Here is a 21,268-nt window from a genome sequence, read left to right on the forward strand (position 1 = left end):
GATATGATTAAAATATCACAATCACTTGAAATATTTGAATCAAAAAGCAATGAAAATAACCCAAATTTGGCCATTTGACCTTGAACAAGACTTTGAAGGTCAGAGGTCATGATCCTAAAAGAAAGCTCATATTTGATAATATGGATGTAGGCACTTGAATGGAGTCACTACGTATTATACCTCCAAAGTTATGATGCATACTGTGAAATCTAACAACAAATATGGCTGCCATTCAGCCATATTTGATTTGGTTGTAAAACAAAGTGACATGCATATGTATCACATACTATGCTACCTTTGTGCCAGGTTTGGTTGAAATCACTTGTTGCATACCAGAGATATGAGGGTGAACACACACACACACACGCATTGACAGAACGCAATGTATAAGTCCTGTACTGGTGGTGAACACACACACACGCATGGACAGAACGCAATGTATAAGTCCTGTACTGGTGGTGAACACACACACACACACATGGACAGAACGCAATATATAAGTCCTGTACTGGTGGTGAACACACACACACGCATGGACAGAACACAATGTATAAGTCCTGTACTGGTGGTGAACACACACACACGCATGGACAGAACACAATGTATAAGTCCTGTACGAGTGGTGAACACACACACACGCATGGACAGAACACAACATATAAGTCCTGTACTGGTGGTGAACACACACACACGCATGGACAGAATGCAATGTATAAGTCCTGTATGGGTGGTGAACACACACACACGCATGGACAGAATGCAATATATAAGTCCTGTACTGGTGGTGAACACACACACACGCATGGACAGAATGCAATGTATAAGTCCTGTACTGGTGGTGAACACACACACACACACACACGCATGGACAGAACACAATGTATAAGTCCTGTACTGGTGGTGAACACACACACACGCATGGACAGAACGCAATATATAAATCCTGTACTGGTGGTGAACACACACACACACACACACGCATGGACAGAACACAATGTATAAGTCCTGTATGGGTGGTGAACACACACACACGCATGGACAGAACACAATATATAAGTCCTGTACGAGTGGTGAACACACACACACGCATGGACAGAACACAATATATAAGTCCTGTACGAGTGGTGCATGTTGGCGACTATCAAAGCAAGCACATGTATAATCACATTGTTCTCCAAAACGTTGTGTCATTTCACCAGAAAATAGTCAAGCCACCAGGGTTGTCACTATTTGTCATTGACTTACTGTGACAAGACAATTTCTATAACTCATAGTTTCCTCAGCTGAACAAAGAAATTGAACATATGCAGTCAGTGAAGTATATTACACTATCAAAGACTTGTTCTTAATTTTACAAAGAAACTTTCTAAACTAAAAAAGACTTCAATATTTGAATTTCTATCTAACACTAATTATTACAATTGATGTATGCATCATACAATTGTTACCATTCTTGTACATCACAATCACTCTATGCCATTCTGATGAGGTTTGGAGTTTTCTGTCTTGTAGCAGGCATCAAGGAAAGCTGTGACCACCTCACTTATAACAGATCTATCAGGAAGAGTTTGAGCCAGGCCATAGATTGCAGCCTGAAAGAAGACACAGTGTATGATGGGTACTGTTAACTTTGTAGTAAACTACCTGGGAGTCTTGTCTGCCGTATTTCATGTTTTCAATGTAAGGGGAGCAAGACATTGACATAAACATAAGACTCCCTAGCTTACTGATGTAATGGAAAGTGATGTATTATCACTGGACATCAGTCATTTCCAAGACAGGTTCAAGAGTGTTGCCTTGTACAGAATTAGTTTGTGATCATACATCGCTCTATCAGTGTACAAATTCAAACAGTGCAAACAATAAACTGATCTAACTCACTGGGTCAATATTTCAGACTTAGTCAACGAGTACATCATTTTCTATCTTTTCAATTCTATAACTTGCGAAGTAACTGTATTTGTTTGATCAACAAACAGAAAACAGTTTTGGAAAGAGCAAATCAAGCCAAACATTTGAACAGATGGGGCACTTTAACTTTTAATCATACAATATTTTCATATTATTACAAAAAATGTACCATGCATTACTTGCACTGTGAAAGTGCATACTAGTGGTATTTGCACTGCAGTGCAATATTGATTATTGCAAATCTGTATGCAAATGATATGCAAATGAGGACAGAACCGTTTGTTATACACAAAAGTGTATGATTGCTTTATGTCATTTTTATAGAAATTTGTTGTCTTGGATGACCATTATGTAATAATAACAGAACCCGATACTGCTTGAAACCCAAGTGTGGGTACTCGGTGGTAATTGCACTCTTGCTTGCAGTGTTTTCTGCTGCATTTTCACGAGCGTGCTGCTGCAGAGATACCTGCACGCACTCAAGCAAATACCCTGAGTATGCCATACTTGCATTCCTACATCATGGGGTTGTGTCAAAGTATTTTCAAAAGTTACCAACCTGTCCTTCAGCTTTGGTTTTAGGTGACTTCAAGAGATTTTCTGCACAAAGTTTGACGTCGTCAAGAAACATATCAGCAATACCCTCTTTGGTATGGAGAATAGTTACGCATAGATGAACACTGTCAAATAATCATTTGATTAATCTTAATTACTCTCATTAAGAACTTTATTTTCAGCTGTAACATTTCATCAGTCTCATTCGAAAAACTTAAATTTCAGGTCAGCATGGCAAGTACATGATTTGTAATTTGGAGTATCATGTCATGAATAAACCTTCATCTACACATCTCTAGAAACCTCATCACATTTCAGTCCAATCTGCCTTGTAGATTTTAAGTTAAAGATTTTTTACACAAAAGTCCCATTTTTAGACCTGACAAGCAATGCTGCATATAACTAATGTGGTCATCATGTCACAGATAATTCTTCATTTACATATCACTACAAACGTCTTCACTAAATTCTGCCTATTACATTGATGATACAAGATAACTCTAGACCTAGTTAATTTACCCAGACCCAGTCAGTACTGAGTGTATTCAATCCAACAACTCTGAAGTTAGCGACATATGGACTAACTACTCAGCCACTAACGACCCAATAGGTATCTACAAAGGAATATGGTGGGACGCTGATAATATAACAGGTTGTTATTAATGTTATATGGAATGAATAAAGGGAGTGCTTGGTCTTACCAGGCAGGGAACTGTAATGAATTGAGTGTTTGGTCTTACCAGGCAGGGAACTGCAATGAGTTGAGATTCCAACCTCTCTTTGTTAAATCATCTGCCAGAGTAAAGATATTGAAATCCAATGATCCAATGGCTATCACGCTCACTTCAGGTTTACCAACGATGTAAATACCAGGTATCATGGCAACTCTGTCAAATGTAAGAAATCACTCATGATTTATACAAAGTTAAATCACCACTGCCACCACCATTAGCTACCACTCACACCTGTCATGAATCACAGAATTGATGGCAGCCAATCAAATATAGTTATACAGTAAGAAGTTTTACTACCCATGCATAGATCATGGATGTATGTACTACAAAACCAGAGTGACTATAGAGTTTCAAGTAGGTGACACAATGTTTTTACATCTCATACATGAATTACATAAACCAGTATACAGACACTAATGGAATTCAAGCATATAAAACAATGATATATTTCATCTCATTGTGAACACAAATGAGCATCACTGTCAGTTGAAACAAGATATGAACACAAAACAGTACATTAGAGTTCACAGTGAGATACAATGTATTATGCCATGCACCAGTCAAGTTGAACCAACAAATATTGACTATATACTCTGGTTGATTAAACTCCAGAAAGTCTAAGAGTAGACTGGTTAGGGTTTAATGTTACAACACATCATGTAATGTAATGTAATGTAATGTAATGTAATGTAATGTAATGTAATGGGTATATAACATACTAAGCATAGTACAGTCTAAGAGTACACTGATTAGGGTTTAATGTTACAACATATCATGTTCGTCCGGCGGGGACTAATAATAACTGTCTCTATGATTTGGCATGAACTTACCCAGATTCAATGTAACGTGTCGTCTCTATAATTTTACGTGTGGCCTCAATATATCCTTGCTCACCAAAGTGTACCATGACAGCCCAGGTGGCAGCAATTAGAGCTCCTGCACGACTTCCTATGTTGATAAAGATACATTTTAATTAAAATTGACATATTATATTATATATTAGGGGTTTACACATTTGATTGCAGTTTATGTGTATTTAACTTCTACAGTTACGGTAGAAAGTGGCAAACTTTGACTATTTGTCCATGAAAGTGCTGGTTAAGGTTAAGGTTAAGGTCAAAGTTCAAGGTCTCCTTAGAAAGTTTATTGTTGATAATGTTGCAAAAGACATTTACATGGTGTCCATGTGTAACTTTTTTTGGAGATATGGTATTGTATGGAAGGAAAACCCACTGCATGTAGAGAATACATGGCATTGTATGGGAAGACACTGCATGTAGAGAATACATGACACTGTATGGGAAGACACTGCATGTAGAGAATACATGGCATTGTATGGGAAGACACTGCATGTAGAGAATACATGACACTGTATGGGAAGACACTGCATGTAGAGAATACATGACAGTGTATGGGAAGACACTGCATGTAGAGAATACATAACAGTGTATGGGAAGACACTGCATGTAGAGAATACATGGCATTGTATGGGAAGACACTGCATGTAGAGAATACATGACACTGTATGGGAAGACACTGCATGTAGAGAATACATGACACTGTATGGGAAGACACTGCATGTAGAGAATACATAACAGTGTATGGGAAGACACTGCATGTAGAGAATACATGGCATTGTATGGGAAGACACTGCATGTAGAGAATACATGACAGTGTATGGGAAGACACTGCATGTAGAGAATACATGGCATTGTATGGGAAGACACTGCATGTAGAGAATACATGACATTGTATGGGAAGACACTGCATGTAGAGAATACATGACATTGTATGGGAAGACACTGCATGTAGAGAATACATGGCATTGTATGGGAAGACACTGCATGTAGAGAATACATGACATTGTATGGGAAGACACTGCATGTAGAGAATACATGACAGTGTATGGGAAGACACTGCATGTAGAGAATACATGGCACTGTATGGGAAGACACTGCATGTAGAGAATACATGACACTGTATGGGAAGACACTGCATGTAGAGAATACATGGCATTGTATGGGAAGACACTGCATGTAGAGAATACATGACATTGTATGGGAAGACACTGCATGTAGAGAATACATGGCATTGTATGGGAAGACACTGCATGTAGAGAATACATGACATTGTATGGGAAGACACTGCATGTAGAGAATACATGACAGTGTATGGGAAGACACTGCATGTAGAGAATACATGGCACTGTATGGGAAGACACTGCATGTAGAGAATACATGACACTGTATGGGAAGACACTGCATGTAGAGAATACATGGCACTGTATGGGAAGACACTGCATGTAGAGAATACATGACAGTGTATGGGAAGACACTGCATGTAGAGAATACATGGCATTGTATGGGAAGACACTGCATGTAGAGAATCATGGCATTGTATGGGAAGACACTGCATGTAGAGAATACATGGCACTGTATGGGAAGACACTGCATGTAGAGAATACATGACAGTGTATGGGAAGACACTGCATGTAGAGAATACATGACACTGTATGGGAAGACACTGCATGTAGAGAATACATGACAGTGTATGGGAAGACACTGCATGTAGAGAATACATGACAGTGTATGGGAAGACACTGCATGTAGAGAATACATGACAGTGTATGGGAAGACACTGCATGTAGAGAATACATGACACTGTATGGGAAGACACTGCATGTAGAGAATACATGACACTGTATGGGAAGACACTGCATGTAGAGAATACATGACACTGTATGGGAAGACACTGCATGTAGAGAATACATGACAGTGTATGGGAAGACACTGCATGTAGAGAATAAACGGCATTGTATGGGAAGACACTGCATGTAGAGAATAAACGGCATTGTATGGGAAGACACTGCATGTAGAGAATACATGACAGTGTATGGGAAGACACTGCATGTAGAGAATACATGACACTGTATGGGAAGACACTGCATGTAGAGAATACATGACATTGTATGGGAAGACACTGCATGTAGAGAATACATGACTGTATGGGAAGACACTGCATGTAGAGAATACATGACATTGTATGGGAAGACACTGCATGTAGAGAATACATGACACTGTATGGGAAGACACTGCATGTAGAGAATACATGACATTGTATGGGAAGACACTGCATGTAGAGAATAAATGGCATTGTATGGGAAGACACTGCATGTAGAGAATACATGACAGTGTATGGGAAGACACTGCATGTAGAGAATACATGACATTGTATGGGAAGACACTGCATGTAGAGAATACATGACAGTGTATGGGAAGACACTGCATGTAGAGAATATATGACAGTGTATGGGAAGACACTGCATGTAGAGAATACATGACGCTGTATGGGAAGACACTGCATGTAGAGAATACATGACACTGTATGGGAAGACACTGCATGTAGAGAATAAATGGCATTGTATGGGAAGACACTGCATGTAGAGAATACATGGCATTGTATGAGAAGACACTGCATGTAGAGAATACATGACATTGTATGGGAAGACACTGCATGTAGAGAATAAATGGCATTGTATGGGAAGACACTGCATGTAGAGAATACATGGCATTGTATGAGAAGACACTGCATGTAGAGAATAAATGGCATTGTATGGGAAGACACTGCATGTAGAGAATACATGGCATTGTATGAGAAGACACTGCATGTAGAGAATACATGACACTGTATGGGAAGACACTGCATGTAGAGAATAAATGGCATTGTATGGGAAGACACTGCATGTAGAGAATACATGACATTGTATGGGAAGACACTGCATGTAGAGAATACATGACATTGTATGGGAAGACACTGCATGTAGAGAATACATGACACTGTATGGGAAGACACTGCATGTAGAGAATAAATGGCAGTGTATGGGAAGACACTGCATGTAGAGAATACATGACAGTGTATGCGAAGACACTGCATGTAGAGAATACATGGCATTGTATGGGAAGACACTGCATGTAGAGAATACATGACAGTGTATGGGAAGACACTGCATGTAGAGAATACATGACAGTGTATGGGAAGACACTGCATGTAGAGAATACATGACACTGTATGGGAAGACACTGCATGTAGAGAATACATGACACTGTATGGGAAGACACTGCATGTAGAGAATACATGACACTGTATGGGAAGACACTGCATGTAGAGAATACATGACATTGTATGGGAAGACACTGCATGTAGAGAATACATGACATTGTATGGGAAGACACTGCATGTAGAGAATACATGACAGTGTATGGGAAGACACTGCATGTAGAGAATACATGACATTGTATGGGAAGACACTGCATGTAGAGAATACATGACAGTGTATGGGAAGACACTGCATGTAGAGAATACATGACAGTGTATGGGAAGACACTGCATGTAGAGAATACATGACAGTGTATGGGAAGACACTGCATGTAGAGAATACATGACACTGTATGGGAAGACACTGCATGTAGAGAATAAATGGCATTGTATGGGAAGACACTGCATGTAGAGAATACATGGCATTGTATGAGAAGACACTGCATGTAGAGAATACATGACACTGTATGGGAAGACACTGCATGTAGAGAATAAATGGCATTGTATGGGAAGACACTGCATGTAGAGAATACATGGCATTGTATGGGAAGACACTGCATGTAGAGAATACATGGCACTGTATGGGAAGACACTGCATGTAGAGAATACATGACACTGTATGGGAAGACACTGCATGTAGAGAATAAATGGCATTGTATGGGAAGACACTGCATGTAGAGAATACATGGCATTGTATGGGAAGACACTGCATGTAGAGAATACATGGCACTGTATGGGAAGACACTGCATGTAGAGAATACATGACACTGTATGGGAAGACACTGCATGTAGAGAATACATGACACTGTATGGGAAGACACTGCATGTAGAGAATACATGACACTGTATGGGAAGACACTGCATGTAGAGAATACATGACACTGTATGGGAAGACACTGCATGTAGAGAATACATGACATTGTATGGGAAGACACTGCATGTAGAGAATACATGACACTGTATGGGAAGACACTGCATGTAGAGAATACATGACACTGTATGGGAAGACACTGCATGTAGAGAATACATGGCAGTGTATGGGAAGACACTGCATGTAGAGAATACATGGCATTGTATGGGAAGACACTGCATGTAGAGAATACATGACATTGTATGGGAAGACACTGCATGTAGAGAATACATGACATTGTATGGGAAGACACTGCATGTAGAGAATAAATGGCATTGTATGGGAAGACACTGCATGTAGAGAATAAATGGCATTGTATGGGAAGACACTGCATGTAGAGAATACATGGCATTGTATGGGAAGACACTGCATGTAGAGAATACATGACACTGTATGGGAAGACACTGCATGTAGAGAAAACATGACACTGTATGGGAAGACACTGCATGTAGAGAATAAATGGCATTGTATGGGAAGACACTGCATGTAGAGAATGAATGGCATTGTATGGGAAGACACTGCATGTAGAGAATACATGACACTGTATGGGAAGACACTGCATGTAGAGAATACATGACATTGTATGGGAAGACACTGCATGTAGAGAATAAATGGCATTGTATGGGAAGACACTGCATGTAGAGAATACATGACAGTGTATGGGAAGACACTGCATGTAGAGAATACATGACAGTGTATGGGAAGACACTGCATGTAGAGAATACATGACAGTGTATGGGAAGACACTGCATGTAGAGAATACATGACACTGTATGGGAAGACACTGCATGTAGAGAATACATGACAGTGTATGGGAAGACACTGCATGTAGAGAATACATGACAGTGTATGGGAAGACACTGCATGTAGAGAATACATGACAGTGTATGGGAAGACACTGCATGTAGAGAATACATGACAGTGTATGGGAAGACACTGCATGTAGAGAATACATGACAGTGTATGGGAAGACACTGCATGTAGACAATACATGACAGTGTATGGGAAGACACTGCATGTAGAGAATAAATGGCATTGTATGGGAAGACACTGCATGTAGAGAATACATGACAGTGTATGGGAAGACACTGCATGTAGAGAATGAATGGCATTGTATGGGAAGACACTGCATGTAGAGAATACATGACACTGTATGGGAAGACACTGCATGTAGAGAATACATGACATTGTATGGGAAGACACTGCATGTAGAGAATAAATGGCATTGTATGGGAAGACACTGCATGTAGAGAATACATGACAGTGTATGGGAAGACACTGCATGTAGAGAATACATGACATTGTATGGGAAGACACTGCATGTAGAGAATACATGACAGTGTATGGGAAGACACTGCATGTAGAGAATACATGACAGTGTATGGGAAGACACTGCATGTAGAGAATACATGACATTGTATGGGAAGACACTGCATGTAGAGAATACATGGCATTGTATGGGAAGACACTGCATGTAGAGAATAAATGGCATTGTATGGGAAGACACTGCATGTAGAGAATACATGACATTGTATGGGAAGACACTGCATGTAGAGAATGAATGGCATTGTATGGGAAGACACTGCATGTAGAGAATACATGACACTGTATGGGAAGACACTGCATGTAGAGAATACATGACATTGTATGGGAAGACACTGCATGTAGAGAATAAATGGCATTGTATGGGAAGACACTGCATGTAGAGAATACATGACAGTGTATGGGAAGACACTGCATGTAGAGAATACATGACATTGTATGGGAAGACACTGCATGTAGAGAATAAATGACACTGTATGGGAAGACACTGCATGTAGAGAATACATGGCATTGTATGGGAAGACACTGCATGTAGAGAATACATGACACTGTATGGGAAGACACTGCATGTAGAGAATAAATGACACTGTATGGGAAGACACTGCATGTAGAGAATACATGACAGTGTATGGGAAGACACTGCATGTAGAGAATACATGGCATTGTATGGGAAGACACTGCATGTAGAGAATACATGACACTGTATGGGAAGACACTGCATGTAGAGAATAAATGACACTGTATGGGAAGACACTGCATGTAGAGAATACATGACACTGTATGGGAAGACACTGCATGTAGAGAATACATGGCATTGTATGGGAAGACACTGCATGTAGAGAATACATGGCATTGTATGGGAAGACACTGCATGTAGAGAATACATGACACTGTATGGGAAGACACTGCATGTAGGGAATAAATGGCATTGTATGGGAAGACACTGCATGTAGAGAATACATGACAGTGTATGGGAAGACACTGCATGTAGAGAATACATGACACTGTATGGGAAGACACTGCATGTAGAGAATACATGGCATTGTATGGGAAGACACTGCATGTAGAGAATACATGACACTGTATGGGAAGACACTGCATGTAGAGAATACATGACATTGTATGGGAAGACACTGCATGTAGAGAATACATGACACTGTATGGGAAGACACTGCATGTAGAGAATACATGACAGTGTATGGGAAGACACTGCATGTAGAGAATACATGACAGTGTATGGGAAGACACTGCATGTAGAGAATACATGACAGTGTATGGGAAGACACTGCATGTAGAGAATACATGACATTGTATGGGAAGACACTGCATGTAGAGAATAAATGACACTGTATGGGAAGACACTGCATGTAGAGAATACATGACACTGTATGGGAAGACACTGCATGTAGAGAATACATGACACTGTATGGGAAGACACTGCATGTAGAGAATACATGGCATTGTATGGGAAGACACTGCATGTAGAGAATAAATGACACTGTATGGGAAGACACTGCATGTAGAGAATACATGACAGTGTATGGGAAGACACTGCATGTAGAGAATAAATGACACTGTATGGGAAGACACTGCATGTAGAGAATACATGGCATTGTATGGGAAGACACTGCATGTAGAGAATACGTGACAGTGTATGGGAAGACACTGCATGTAGAGAATACATGACAGTGTATGGGAAGACACTGCATGTAGAGAATAAATGACACTGTATGGGAAGACACTGCATGTAGAGAATACATGGCATTGTATGGGAAGACACTGCATGTAGAGAATACATGACACTGTATGGGAAGACACTGCATGTAGAGAATAAATGACACTGTATGGGAAGACACTGCATGTAGAGAATACATGACAGTGTATGGGAAGACACTGCATGTAGAGAATACATGGCATTGTATGGGAAGACACTGCATGTAGAGAATACATGACACTGTATGGGAAGACACTGCATGTAGAGAATAAATGACACTGTATGGGAAGACACTGCATGTAGAGAATACATGACACTGTATGGGAAGACACTGCATGTAGAGAATACATGACAGTGTATGGGAAGACACTGCATGTAGAGAATACATGGCATTGTATGGGAAGACACTGCATGTAGAGAATACATGGCATTGTATGGGAAGACACTGCATGTAGAGAATACATGACAGTGTATGGGAAGACACTGCATGTAGAGAATACATGACAGTGTATGGGAAGACACTGCATGTAGAGAATACATGACAGTGTATGGGAAGACACTGCATGTAGAGAATACATGACACTGTATGGGAAGACACTGCATGTAGAGAATACATGGCATTGTATGGGAAGACACTGCATGTATTGAATACATGACACTGTATGGGAAGACACTGCATGTAGAGAATACATGGCATTGTATGGGAAGACACTGCATGTAGAGAATACATGACATTGTATGGGAAGACACTGCATGTAGAGAATACATGGCATTGTATGGGAAGACACTGCATGTAGAGAATACATGACAGTGTATGGGAAGACACTGCATGTAGAGAATACATGGCATTGTATGGGAAGACACTGCATGTAGAGAATACATGACATTGTATGGGAAGACACTGCATGTAGAGAATACATGGCATTGTATGGGAAGACACTGCATGTAGAGAATACATGGCATTGTATGGGAAGACACTGCATGTAGAGAATACATGACACTGTATGGGAAGACACTGCATGTAGAGAATAAATGACACTGTATGGGAAGACACTGCATGTAGAGAATACATGGCATTGTATGGGAAGACACTGCATGTAGAGAATACATGACACTGTATGGGAAGACACTGCATGTAGAGAATACATGGCACTGTATGGGAAGACACTGCATGTAGAGAATACATGACACTGTATGGGAAGACACTGCATGTATTGAATACATGACACTGTATGGGAAGACACTGCATGTAGAGAATACATGACAGTGTATGGGAAGACACTGCATGTAGAGAATACATGACAGTGTATGGGAAGACACTGCATGTAGAGAATACATGACACTGTATGGGAAGACACTGCATGTAGAGAATAAATGACACTGTATGGGAAGACACTGCATGTAGAGAATACATGACACTGTATGGGAAGACACTGCATGTAGACAATAAATGGCATTGTATATGTTTTCCTTAGTTTCATTGCAAATATTCTGCCTGTGTTTTAACAAAATCTATTGACAAATAAATCTCTTTCTACAATAAATTGTTGATGCAAGAACTGAAGAAAATGGGTATTCAGACACTCATCAGTGGACGACTTTACAAACTTGTGTACATTGTACACAGGTGAGATTTGTCTGACTTCAAGGAGATGATGTCCAACAGTACAAATCTGAGAGAGTTGTGGGTAAAATATTGGACAGTGATATATTGTACAGTAATATCATTGGAGTTGTGAAACCATATGAAAAAACTACTAATACTAGTACTAACCTGCAATGGTTGGTGAGGCATAGACACCTCCTTGCCAATCAGGATTAATATAGTACTGTCTACAACGATAATTTCTATTTCTGTACATGATAACAGACGAACCTTTTGGAGCATAACCATACTGCAACATAAACATTAGACACTTGTTAGACTGATGACATCACAGACAACACAATTCCAAATAAATATTAAGCAAGATGGTAAATGGCAAAAATAGCACCAATAGCATTGTACTACAAGTATATATCGCTGTTGCTAAGGGCATCATCTTGTTGCTAGGCATATTTGCTTACATTTTTGGAATCTTTATTCATTTACCTATACCCATCCCAGGATTCATCTCTGCAATATACATCATCATTTGGCTGATGCTATGGGTGTTGTCTTGTTGCTAGGCATATTTGCATACATTTTTTGAATCTTTATTCACTTCCCCATGCTTCACAGTTTTCATTTTTGCAACAAAATAGCATCAATGGCATTGTTGCACAAATGTACAGTTTTTTAAAATGTTTGTCCACCTGCTGATCCATGCTAGGTATAGGTGTTCATTTACTGAATGATTATCCAGTTGCCTATCCAACCCTGTTGTTATCTTTGCAATATCCGCAACCAATTGGCTGTTGCTATGGAAATAGTATTGTTGCTAGACATATTTGCACATGTTTTTTGAATTTGCACATGTTCACTTGTCTATAAATCCCTGTTGTCATCTTTGCGAGATACACAGTTTGGTTTCTGCTATGGGCATTGTCTTCTTGCTGGGCATATATGCATACATTTTTTGAATGTTTACTCACTTGTCTACCAGCTGATGTTGTTATTTGACCAAAATATACTGCCATTTGACTGTTACTAAGGGCATAGCATGGTCATGGTTGCTAGGGCCAATTGTATCATAATGTTTTGAACAAAATCTGCAGAGTAGCAGGTCCAGAGACACCTCACCAAATTTCTTGGAGATGTAAGTTTTTGACCAATATCCACATTTTTACACCTATACATGCTTATACTTCTTCATATACACCCCCAGATGCATCCCCATTAAACTTCAGTCAAATCTGCATACCAGGTAGTAGTTATTAAAGTAGGAATTAAAGATTTTTTTACCAAAAAGACACATTTTTAGCCCTAATTTGCATATTACTGATGGGAATCATCATGTCATGAACAAATCTTAATTTACACACCCTTAAGAATGTTCCCACCAAATTTCTGACCAATCTGCCCAGTAGTTTTTGAGGTTAAGATTTTTACCAAAATTGACATTTTTAGACCCAAATCACACACCTGTAATGTGACCATTTTGCATTGAACAATTTCCCAACTAGAAAAGTAATGTCCCTACTAAAATATCAAGGCAATCGGTCTGGTGGGTTTTGAGTTAAAGTCATCCATGTACACACACACAGACACACACACAGACACACACACAGACACACACACACACACAGAGACACACACACACACACACACACACACACACACACACACACACACACACACACACACACACACACACACACACACACACACACACTGTACCATGCCATACATCACTACTGAACTTCATTATTTCATTTGTGCTAAAAAAAAGTGCCATTCTGGGTGGTAGTGTTAAACATGGTTAGTATATCAAATCTGATTGGATGTTTTGACAAACTACCTATGTCACATGGTTAGTATATCAAATCTGATTGGATGTTTAGACCAGTTTAATACCTAGGTCAGATTGTAAAATGGATCAGAATGGATCAGAATGTCTGGTACATGGAATTTCTCTGTCTGCACCTACAAGTCATAGACAATTTGTTGATTCTAGAATCTTCATTCAAAGCAACTATTCTTTCATTAACAACATGAAAGATAAATTAAAACCAATGACATTTTGGAACTCACCTTGTGAGTGTCAGCTGATATACTTGTCACACCTTCTAGTCTAAAATCAAATGGTGGTACATAGAAACCAGCCTTTTCCATGAAAGGTACAAGAAATCCACCTAAACAACTGTCTACATGTAGGGGTAACTTGTATTTGATAGCAAGCTGTAGAGAAAACATGTATAAAATAACATTAGAATGCTGTGGGATTATGTAAGTATAATAATCCACTACGCTTTGGATTTTACATTTCTAGATTTGACAAGTGATAGATGAACAGTCTTGTTAAAAAGTACCTTCTCTGGGTGTTTATACAAGCAGGCAAAGATGTAACAAATAGAGGCAAGCCTTCAGTCGAATACATAGTTCCCAACTAGTGTGTTATATGGCAAAGTTATTGTGCAAATGATACAAAACTGCATAATTTATTGACCAATTTCCTATTTGACCTTGAAAATGGAGGTCAAAGTTAAAGGTCAAGATATAAAAATAGTGCCAATAGCATTGTAGCACAACTGTATTTGGCTGTTGCTATGGGTGTGGTGGTCTTGTTGCTAAGCATATTAACATACATTTTTTCAATTGTTATTTACTTACCTACCAATCCCTGGTGTTATCATCATTTCACTGTTACTAAGGGTGTGGCAATGGTTGCTAGGGCCAGTTGTGTCATAATATTTTGAACAAAAACTGCAGAATAACACCTCCAGAAACATCCCCACTAAGTTTCAGCCCTTTTCACTTTGGATTTTCCAAAATATAAGAAGTATCCCCGTTACTTTCAGCTCAATCTGCTCAGTAATTTTGGAATTATACATTTTTGACCAAAAAGACACATTTTAGAACTAATCACCATGTCATGAAAAACTCTTAATCAAAACACCCCTAAGAATGTTCCCATCAAATTGAAGACCGATCGACCCAGTAGTTTTTTAGTTAAAGTTTTTTGACCAAAAATCACACATAAGTGGAAAGATCATTTTGATTTGAACAATTTCCCTACAAGACACCCAAGGTAATATACCTGCCAAATATCATGGCAATAGGTCTAGCATCTGACTTTAAGTTGTTTACACACACACACACACACGCACGCACGCACGCACACATGCACGCACACACGCACGCGTGCACACACACACACACACACACACACACAATCCACAAACAGACAGACACTTTGCCATGCCTATAGCACTTCTGAACCTTATCAGTTCAGTTGTGCTAAAAATTGGCTTACGAACAAGGTCTGTTTGTTGTAATTACGATGTATCACCCGCTTGAAAAGTGATAACCTGTCTCAAAAGTATCTATCATTTAGCCTGCAATGTTGGATGTGAAGTATTTCACTGCTCTAGAAGCTACTTCCTGCATGGGCGAGTTGGAATCTCATTTCCTCCGACTCTCACTTGGGTAGGTTTCGTAGGTAGAGCCCACAGTAGTGAGAATCTGGGTAACCAAGAGTAGTTACTAATGTGTATAAAAAGTGACTGTACCTTAGACATTTCATCTATAGGATCCACTGTTCCATGCGGGAATTGCGGAGCAGAACCAACTAACATACAGGTATTCTTATTAATCATTCTGGCCATAGCCTGCAAATATGAATATATTATTAGTACACTTGAAGGTTTAAGTGGTGCTGTAGTACAACTTCACAGTATAACCTGGGGGGTTGATTGGTACCTAAAGGATCACAAACTCAGCCCTAATGTGGTGTCTTGATTCACGTTCCCAACCCCTGAGTCTCCTCCTGTAGGAACGGTAGATAAAGGTCTAACATGGTGTCTTGATTCACCGTTCCCAACCCCTGAGTCTCCTCCTGTAGGAACGGTAGATAAAGGTCTAACATGGTGTCTTGATTCACCATTCCCAACCCCTGAGTCTCCTCCTGTAGGAACGGTAGATAAAGGTCTAACATGGTGTCTTGATTCACCATTCCCAACCCCTGAGTCTCCTCCTGTAGGAACGGTAGATAAAGGTCTAACATGGTGTCTTGATTCACCATTCCCAACCCCTGAGTCTCCTCCTGTAGGAACGGTAGATAAAGGTCTAACATGGTGTCTTGATTCACCATTCCCAACCCCTGAGTCTCCTCCTGTAAGAACGGTAGATAAAGGTCTAACATGGTGTCTTGATTCACCATTCCCAACCCCTGAGTCTCCTCCTGTAAGAACGGTAGATAAAGGTCTAACATGGTGTCTTGATTCACCGTTCCCAACCCCTGAGTCTCCTCCTGTAAGAACGGTAGATAAAGGTCTAACATGGTGTCTTGATTCACCATTCCCAACCCCTGAGTCTCCTCCTGTAGGAACGGTAGATAAAGGTCTAACATGGTGTCTTGATTCACCATTCCCAACCCCTGAGTCTCCTCCTGTAGGAACGGTAGATAAAGGTCTAACGTGGTGTCTTGATTCACCATTCCCAACCCCTGAGTCTCCTCCTGTAGGAATGGGAGATAAAGGTCTAACATGGTGTCTTGATTCACCATTCCCAACCCCTAAGTCTCCTCCTGTAGGAACGGTAGATAAAGGTCTAACATGGTGTCTTGATTCACCATTCCCAACCCCTGAGTCTCCTCCTGTAGGAACGGTAGATAAAGGTCTAACATGGTGTCTTGATTCACCATTCCCAACCCCTGAGTCTCCTCCTGTAGGAACGGTAGATAAAGGTCTAACATGGTGTCTTGATTCACCGTTCCCAACCCCTGAGTCTCCTCCTGTAAGAACGGTAGATAAAGGTCTAACATGGTGTCTTGATTCACCGTTCCCAACCCCTGAGTCTCCTCCTGTAGGAACGGTAGATAAAGGTCTAACATGGTGTCTTGATTCACCATTCCCAACCCCTGAGTCTCCTCCTGTAGGAACGGTAGATAAAGGTCTAACGTGGTGTTTTGATTCACCATCCCCCAACCATCGATCAATCTAGGAATATACCGTATCTCTAATGCATTTTCCTGTTGTCTTATATTATTTACATCTTGAGGGACATAAAAAACTTTTTTACCTTGACATCACATTTCATTGTAATATCATCTTGAGGGACATGAACTATCTTCATTTTGAAATAATCTGCTGCTTTGTCAAAGGCACTATGAACACTGATTGGAGCCAGACTAGAAGTAAACAAAATAAAATTGAATGAATGAATGAATGATTCTTTCAAAGTGTATTTATGTACATTTCAATATACCGGTAGTAGGAAAGAATTCAGCTAAAAAATAGTCACATTAATCATTATAAACAAATCAAGTACAGCTATTATTATTTTTAATAGGGAAAATGGTGTTGTAGCACAGCTGTATATGGCTATTAATAAGGGCATGGTCTTGTTGCTAGGTATATTTACATACTTTTTTTTTAAAATTCTATATTCACTTACCTACCCATCCCTGTTGTTATCTTTGCAATATGCATCATCATTTCACTTTTGATATAGGCGTGGCCATGGTTGCTAGGACCAGTTTTGTCAAAATGTTTTGAATAATGCAAAATAACACCTCCAGAAACATCCCCACTAAGTTTCAGCCACATTTATCATGTGGTTGTCAAGATACATGTATAAGTTTTTGGCCAAAATTAAGATTTTTAGACTGAATAACAATCATGTTGTGAATACACCTTCAAGTACACATCTCCTTAGGCATCCCCATTAAATTTCATCACAATCTGCTCAATATATGTAGTTTTGGAATGATAGATTTTTGACCAAAAAAGACACATCTTGGACCTAATTTGCATATTATTTATGGGATCATTATGTCATGAATACGTCTTAATCTAAACACCCCTAAGAATGTTCCCACCACATCTCAGCCCTAGCTGCTTGGCAATTTTGGAATTACACACTTTTGACAAGAAAGACACATTTTTAGACCTAATTTGCATATCACGGATGGGCTCATCACATCATGAACAATTCCTCAATTAAACGCCCCTGAGGATGCTTCTACGAAATTTCAGCCCTTTCTGTTCTGTAGTTATGGAATTATTGATTTTTGACCCAAAAGACACATTTGTAGACCTAATTTACATATCACTTTATTTTCCTGTTTGTGGTCAGGTTTGGCTAAATCAAAAAGTTAGTGATAAGTACTTACATTTCTGGTCGTTTTATTCCTCTATCATATGCCATTTCTCTGTATGCTCTGCATGCCATAAGAATACTCTCTGTGCCTCCAGCAGTCATCTTTCAACAAATACAAACAAGTTAATATTGCCTCATCAATTTTACATGGTATTTTCAATGCCATACTGCATACTAGTATGAATATCAGGTTCAAGTGATGTCAACATTTCTCAGCATGGACACTAGAGGGCGACATATATGAAATTAGTTAAAGGGGCACAAGCTGAGTTTTGGGATGTAATTTTTTCTACATATTAAAATGTACTCACTGTATTCTATTTACTGATGTATAATTAACAGTCACTTGTAATTGACTGAACTCAAACCTGGCATTAGGACATAACATAAATTATTCCATGATGTAATTTATTATATGTATCAAAACATTATACAGGAACAACAGTTCTAACAAAGGCAGAACACAAATTGTAATGCCATAGACATAATGCATAAACATTAACATTCTTATAGACTAATCACAGTTTTTTGACGTAAAAACTTTAACAAACACAGTTTGTGCCACTAGTTAAAATCTATACAGATAATATCATTAGTCAAACATCTTATCAATCAGTATAAGTCAAAACTTCCTCTGTACATATATCTGGAAAGGCTCTATTCATTGACTACAAATGGTCACACACAAAAAATAATAATTCACATGTTTGTAAAACTGAAGACTTTCATTCAAGAAATATGAATTGTTTGACAGACAGCGTCACAAAATTATTGGTCAAACAGAGAATCAGACATTGACATTGACTTAAACTCAGAATCACATACCAGTATTGACTTAAACTCAGAATCACATACCAGTATTGACTTAAACTCAGACTGACATACCAGTATTAACTTAAACTCAGAATCACATACCAGTATTGACTTAAACTCAGAATCACATACCAGTATTGACTTAAACTCAGAATCACATACCAGTATTGACTTAAACTCAGAATCACATACCAGTATTGACTTAAACTCAGATTCACATACCAACATTGACTTAAACTCAGAATCACATACCAGTATTGACTTAAACTCAGAATCACATACCAGTATTGACTTAAACTCAGAATCACATACCAGTATTGACTTAAACTCAGAATCACATACCAGTATTGACTTAAACTCAGAATCACATACCAGTGTTGACTTAAACTCAGAATCACATACCAGTATTAACTTAAACTCAGAATCACATACCAGTATTGACTTAAACTCGGACTGACATACCAGTATTGACTTAAACTCAGAATCACATACCAGTATTAACTTAAACTCAGATTCACATACCAGTATTAACTTAAACTCAGACTGACTCAGATTGATTTGGTATGATGATAAAGGAAGACCCTATACTTACTGTTCCACATGATTCTGGTCCTCCATTAAACATCTTACAACACATAGAAACTACCTCAGCCTCCATCTTACGTACACCTGGGAACACATCAGGATGGAGAGGATTGGCCCATGCAAATTGACCATACACCTGTAAAATAGTCCAATTGTATAATTAAACATCTGAAGATTTGGACTAAGACACTTGGATGATACTCTGAAGATTTGGACTAAGACACTTGGATGATACTCTAAAGATTTAGACTAAGACACTTGGATGATACTCTGAAGATTTAGACTAAGACACTTGGATGATACTCATTGCTGATTTTATCTTTCATTGATAATTAATATTACGCTAGGAAAAGTTACAGAAAATTCAAGAATAATAAATTCGTCAGTGAAAGAACAAGAAACTAGAAAAGTAAAACACAAATGAGGTTCATGACTTGAGATTTAGTGGATTTGAGTTTTGAGTTTTGAGTTTCAAGGGAAACATACTGTGTTATATATTAAAGGACAAGTCAAGTCACATTTATTTCTGCTATCAACAGTTGAACTTACACATGATTTAGCTGATGAAATTGCACACTGGTAACATATTTAACTTTGAAATATTGTAAGAAGCCCTACTCATGGTTTGAAGTAGAAAACAATTCCACGACTTTCCTGTTGGTTTTTTCTGGGTTTATTTCTGTTAGTTTTCCAGGGATATTAAGATCAACTCTATCAAATTATATTTTAGAAAAGTGAAATAGTGTTGTAGAACAACTGTTGAGGATAAACTGTATTTTTCTCCTATCACTAAGCGGTCTGTTGCTAGGCAAATTTGCATATATTTTTTCCCATTCCTCAGTTCAATTGTGCTAAAAATATAAGCTGTAGGTCTGCATACTGACAGG

At 38.9% G+C, this 21,268-nt stretch overlaps 1 protein-coding gene across 1 annotated transcript in view; it reads right to left on the reverse strand.

The window, feature by feature from the left end:
- Window positions 1-1,466: 1,466 nt before the first annotated feature.
- The window catches only part of LOC144452088 (sphingosine-1-phosphate lyase 1-like), a 33,351-nt gene continuing 13,549 nt past the window's right edge, over window positions 1,467-21,268 (reverse strand). The window contains exons 6-15 of the mRNA XM_078143100.1: window positions 20,389-20,517; window positions 18,997-19,085; window positions 17,904-18,012; window positions 16,394-16,492; window positions 14,916-15,062; window positions 13,017-13,137; window positions 4,031-4,148; window positions 3,207-3,353; window positions 2,471-2,591; window positions 1,467-1,592 (exon numbers count right to left, since the gene is read on the reverse strand). Of these exons, the coding sequence (XP_077999226.1) occupies window positions 1,467-1,592; window positions 2,471-2,591; window positions 3,207-3,353; window positions 4,031-4,148; window positions 13,017-13,137; window positions 14,916-15,062; window positions 16,394-16,492; window positions 17,904-18,012; window positions 18,997-19,085; window positions 20,389-20,517 (1,206 nt within the window). The remainder of the gene's footprint in view (window positions 1,593-2,470; window positions 2,592-3,206; window positions 3,354-4,030; window positions 4,149-13,016; window positions 13,138-14,915; window positions 15,063-16,393; window positions 16,493-17,903; window positions 18,013-18,996; window positions 19,086-20,388; window positions 20,518-21,268) is intronic.

The sequence above is a fragment of the Glandiceps talaboti genome, chromosome 22, assembly GCF_964340395.1.
Source record: "Glandiceps talaboti chromosome 22, keGlaTala1.1, whole genome shotgun sequence".
Taxonomy (NCBI): Eukaryota; Metazoa; Hemichordata; class Enteropneusta; family Spengelidae; genus Glandiceps; species Glandiceps talaboti.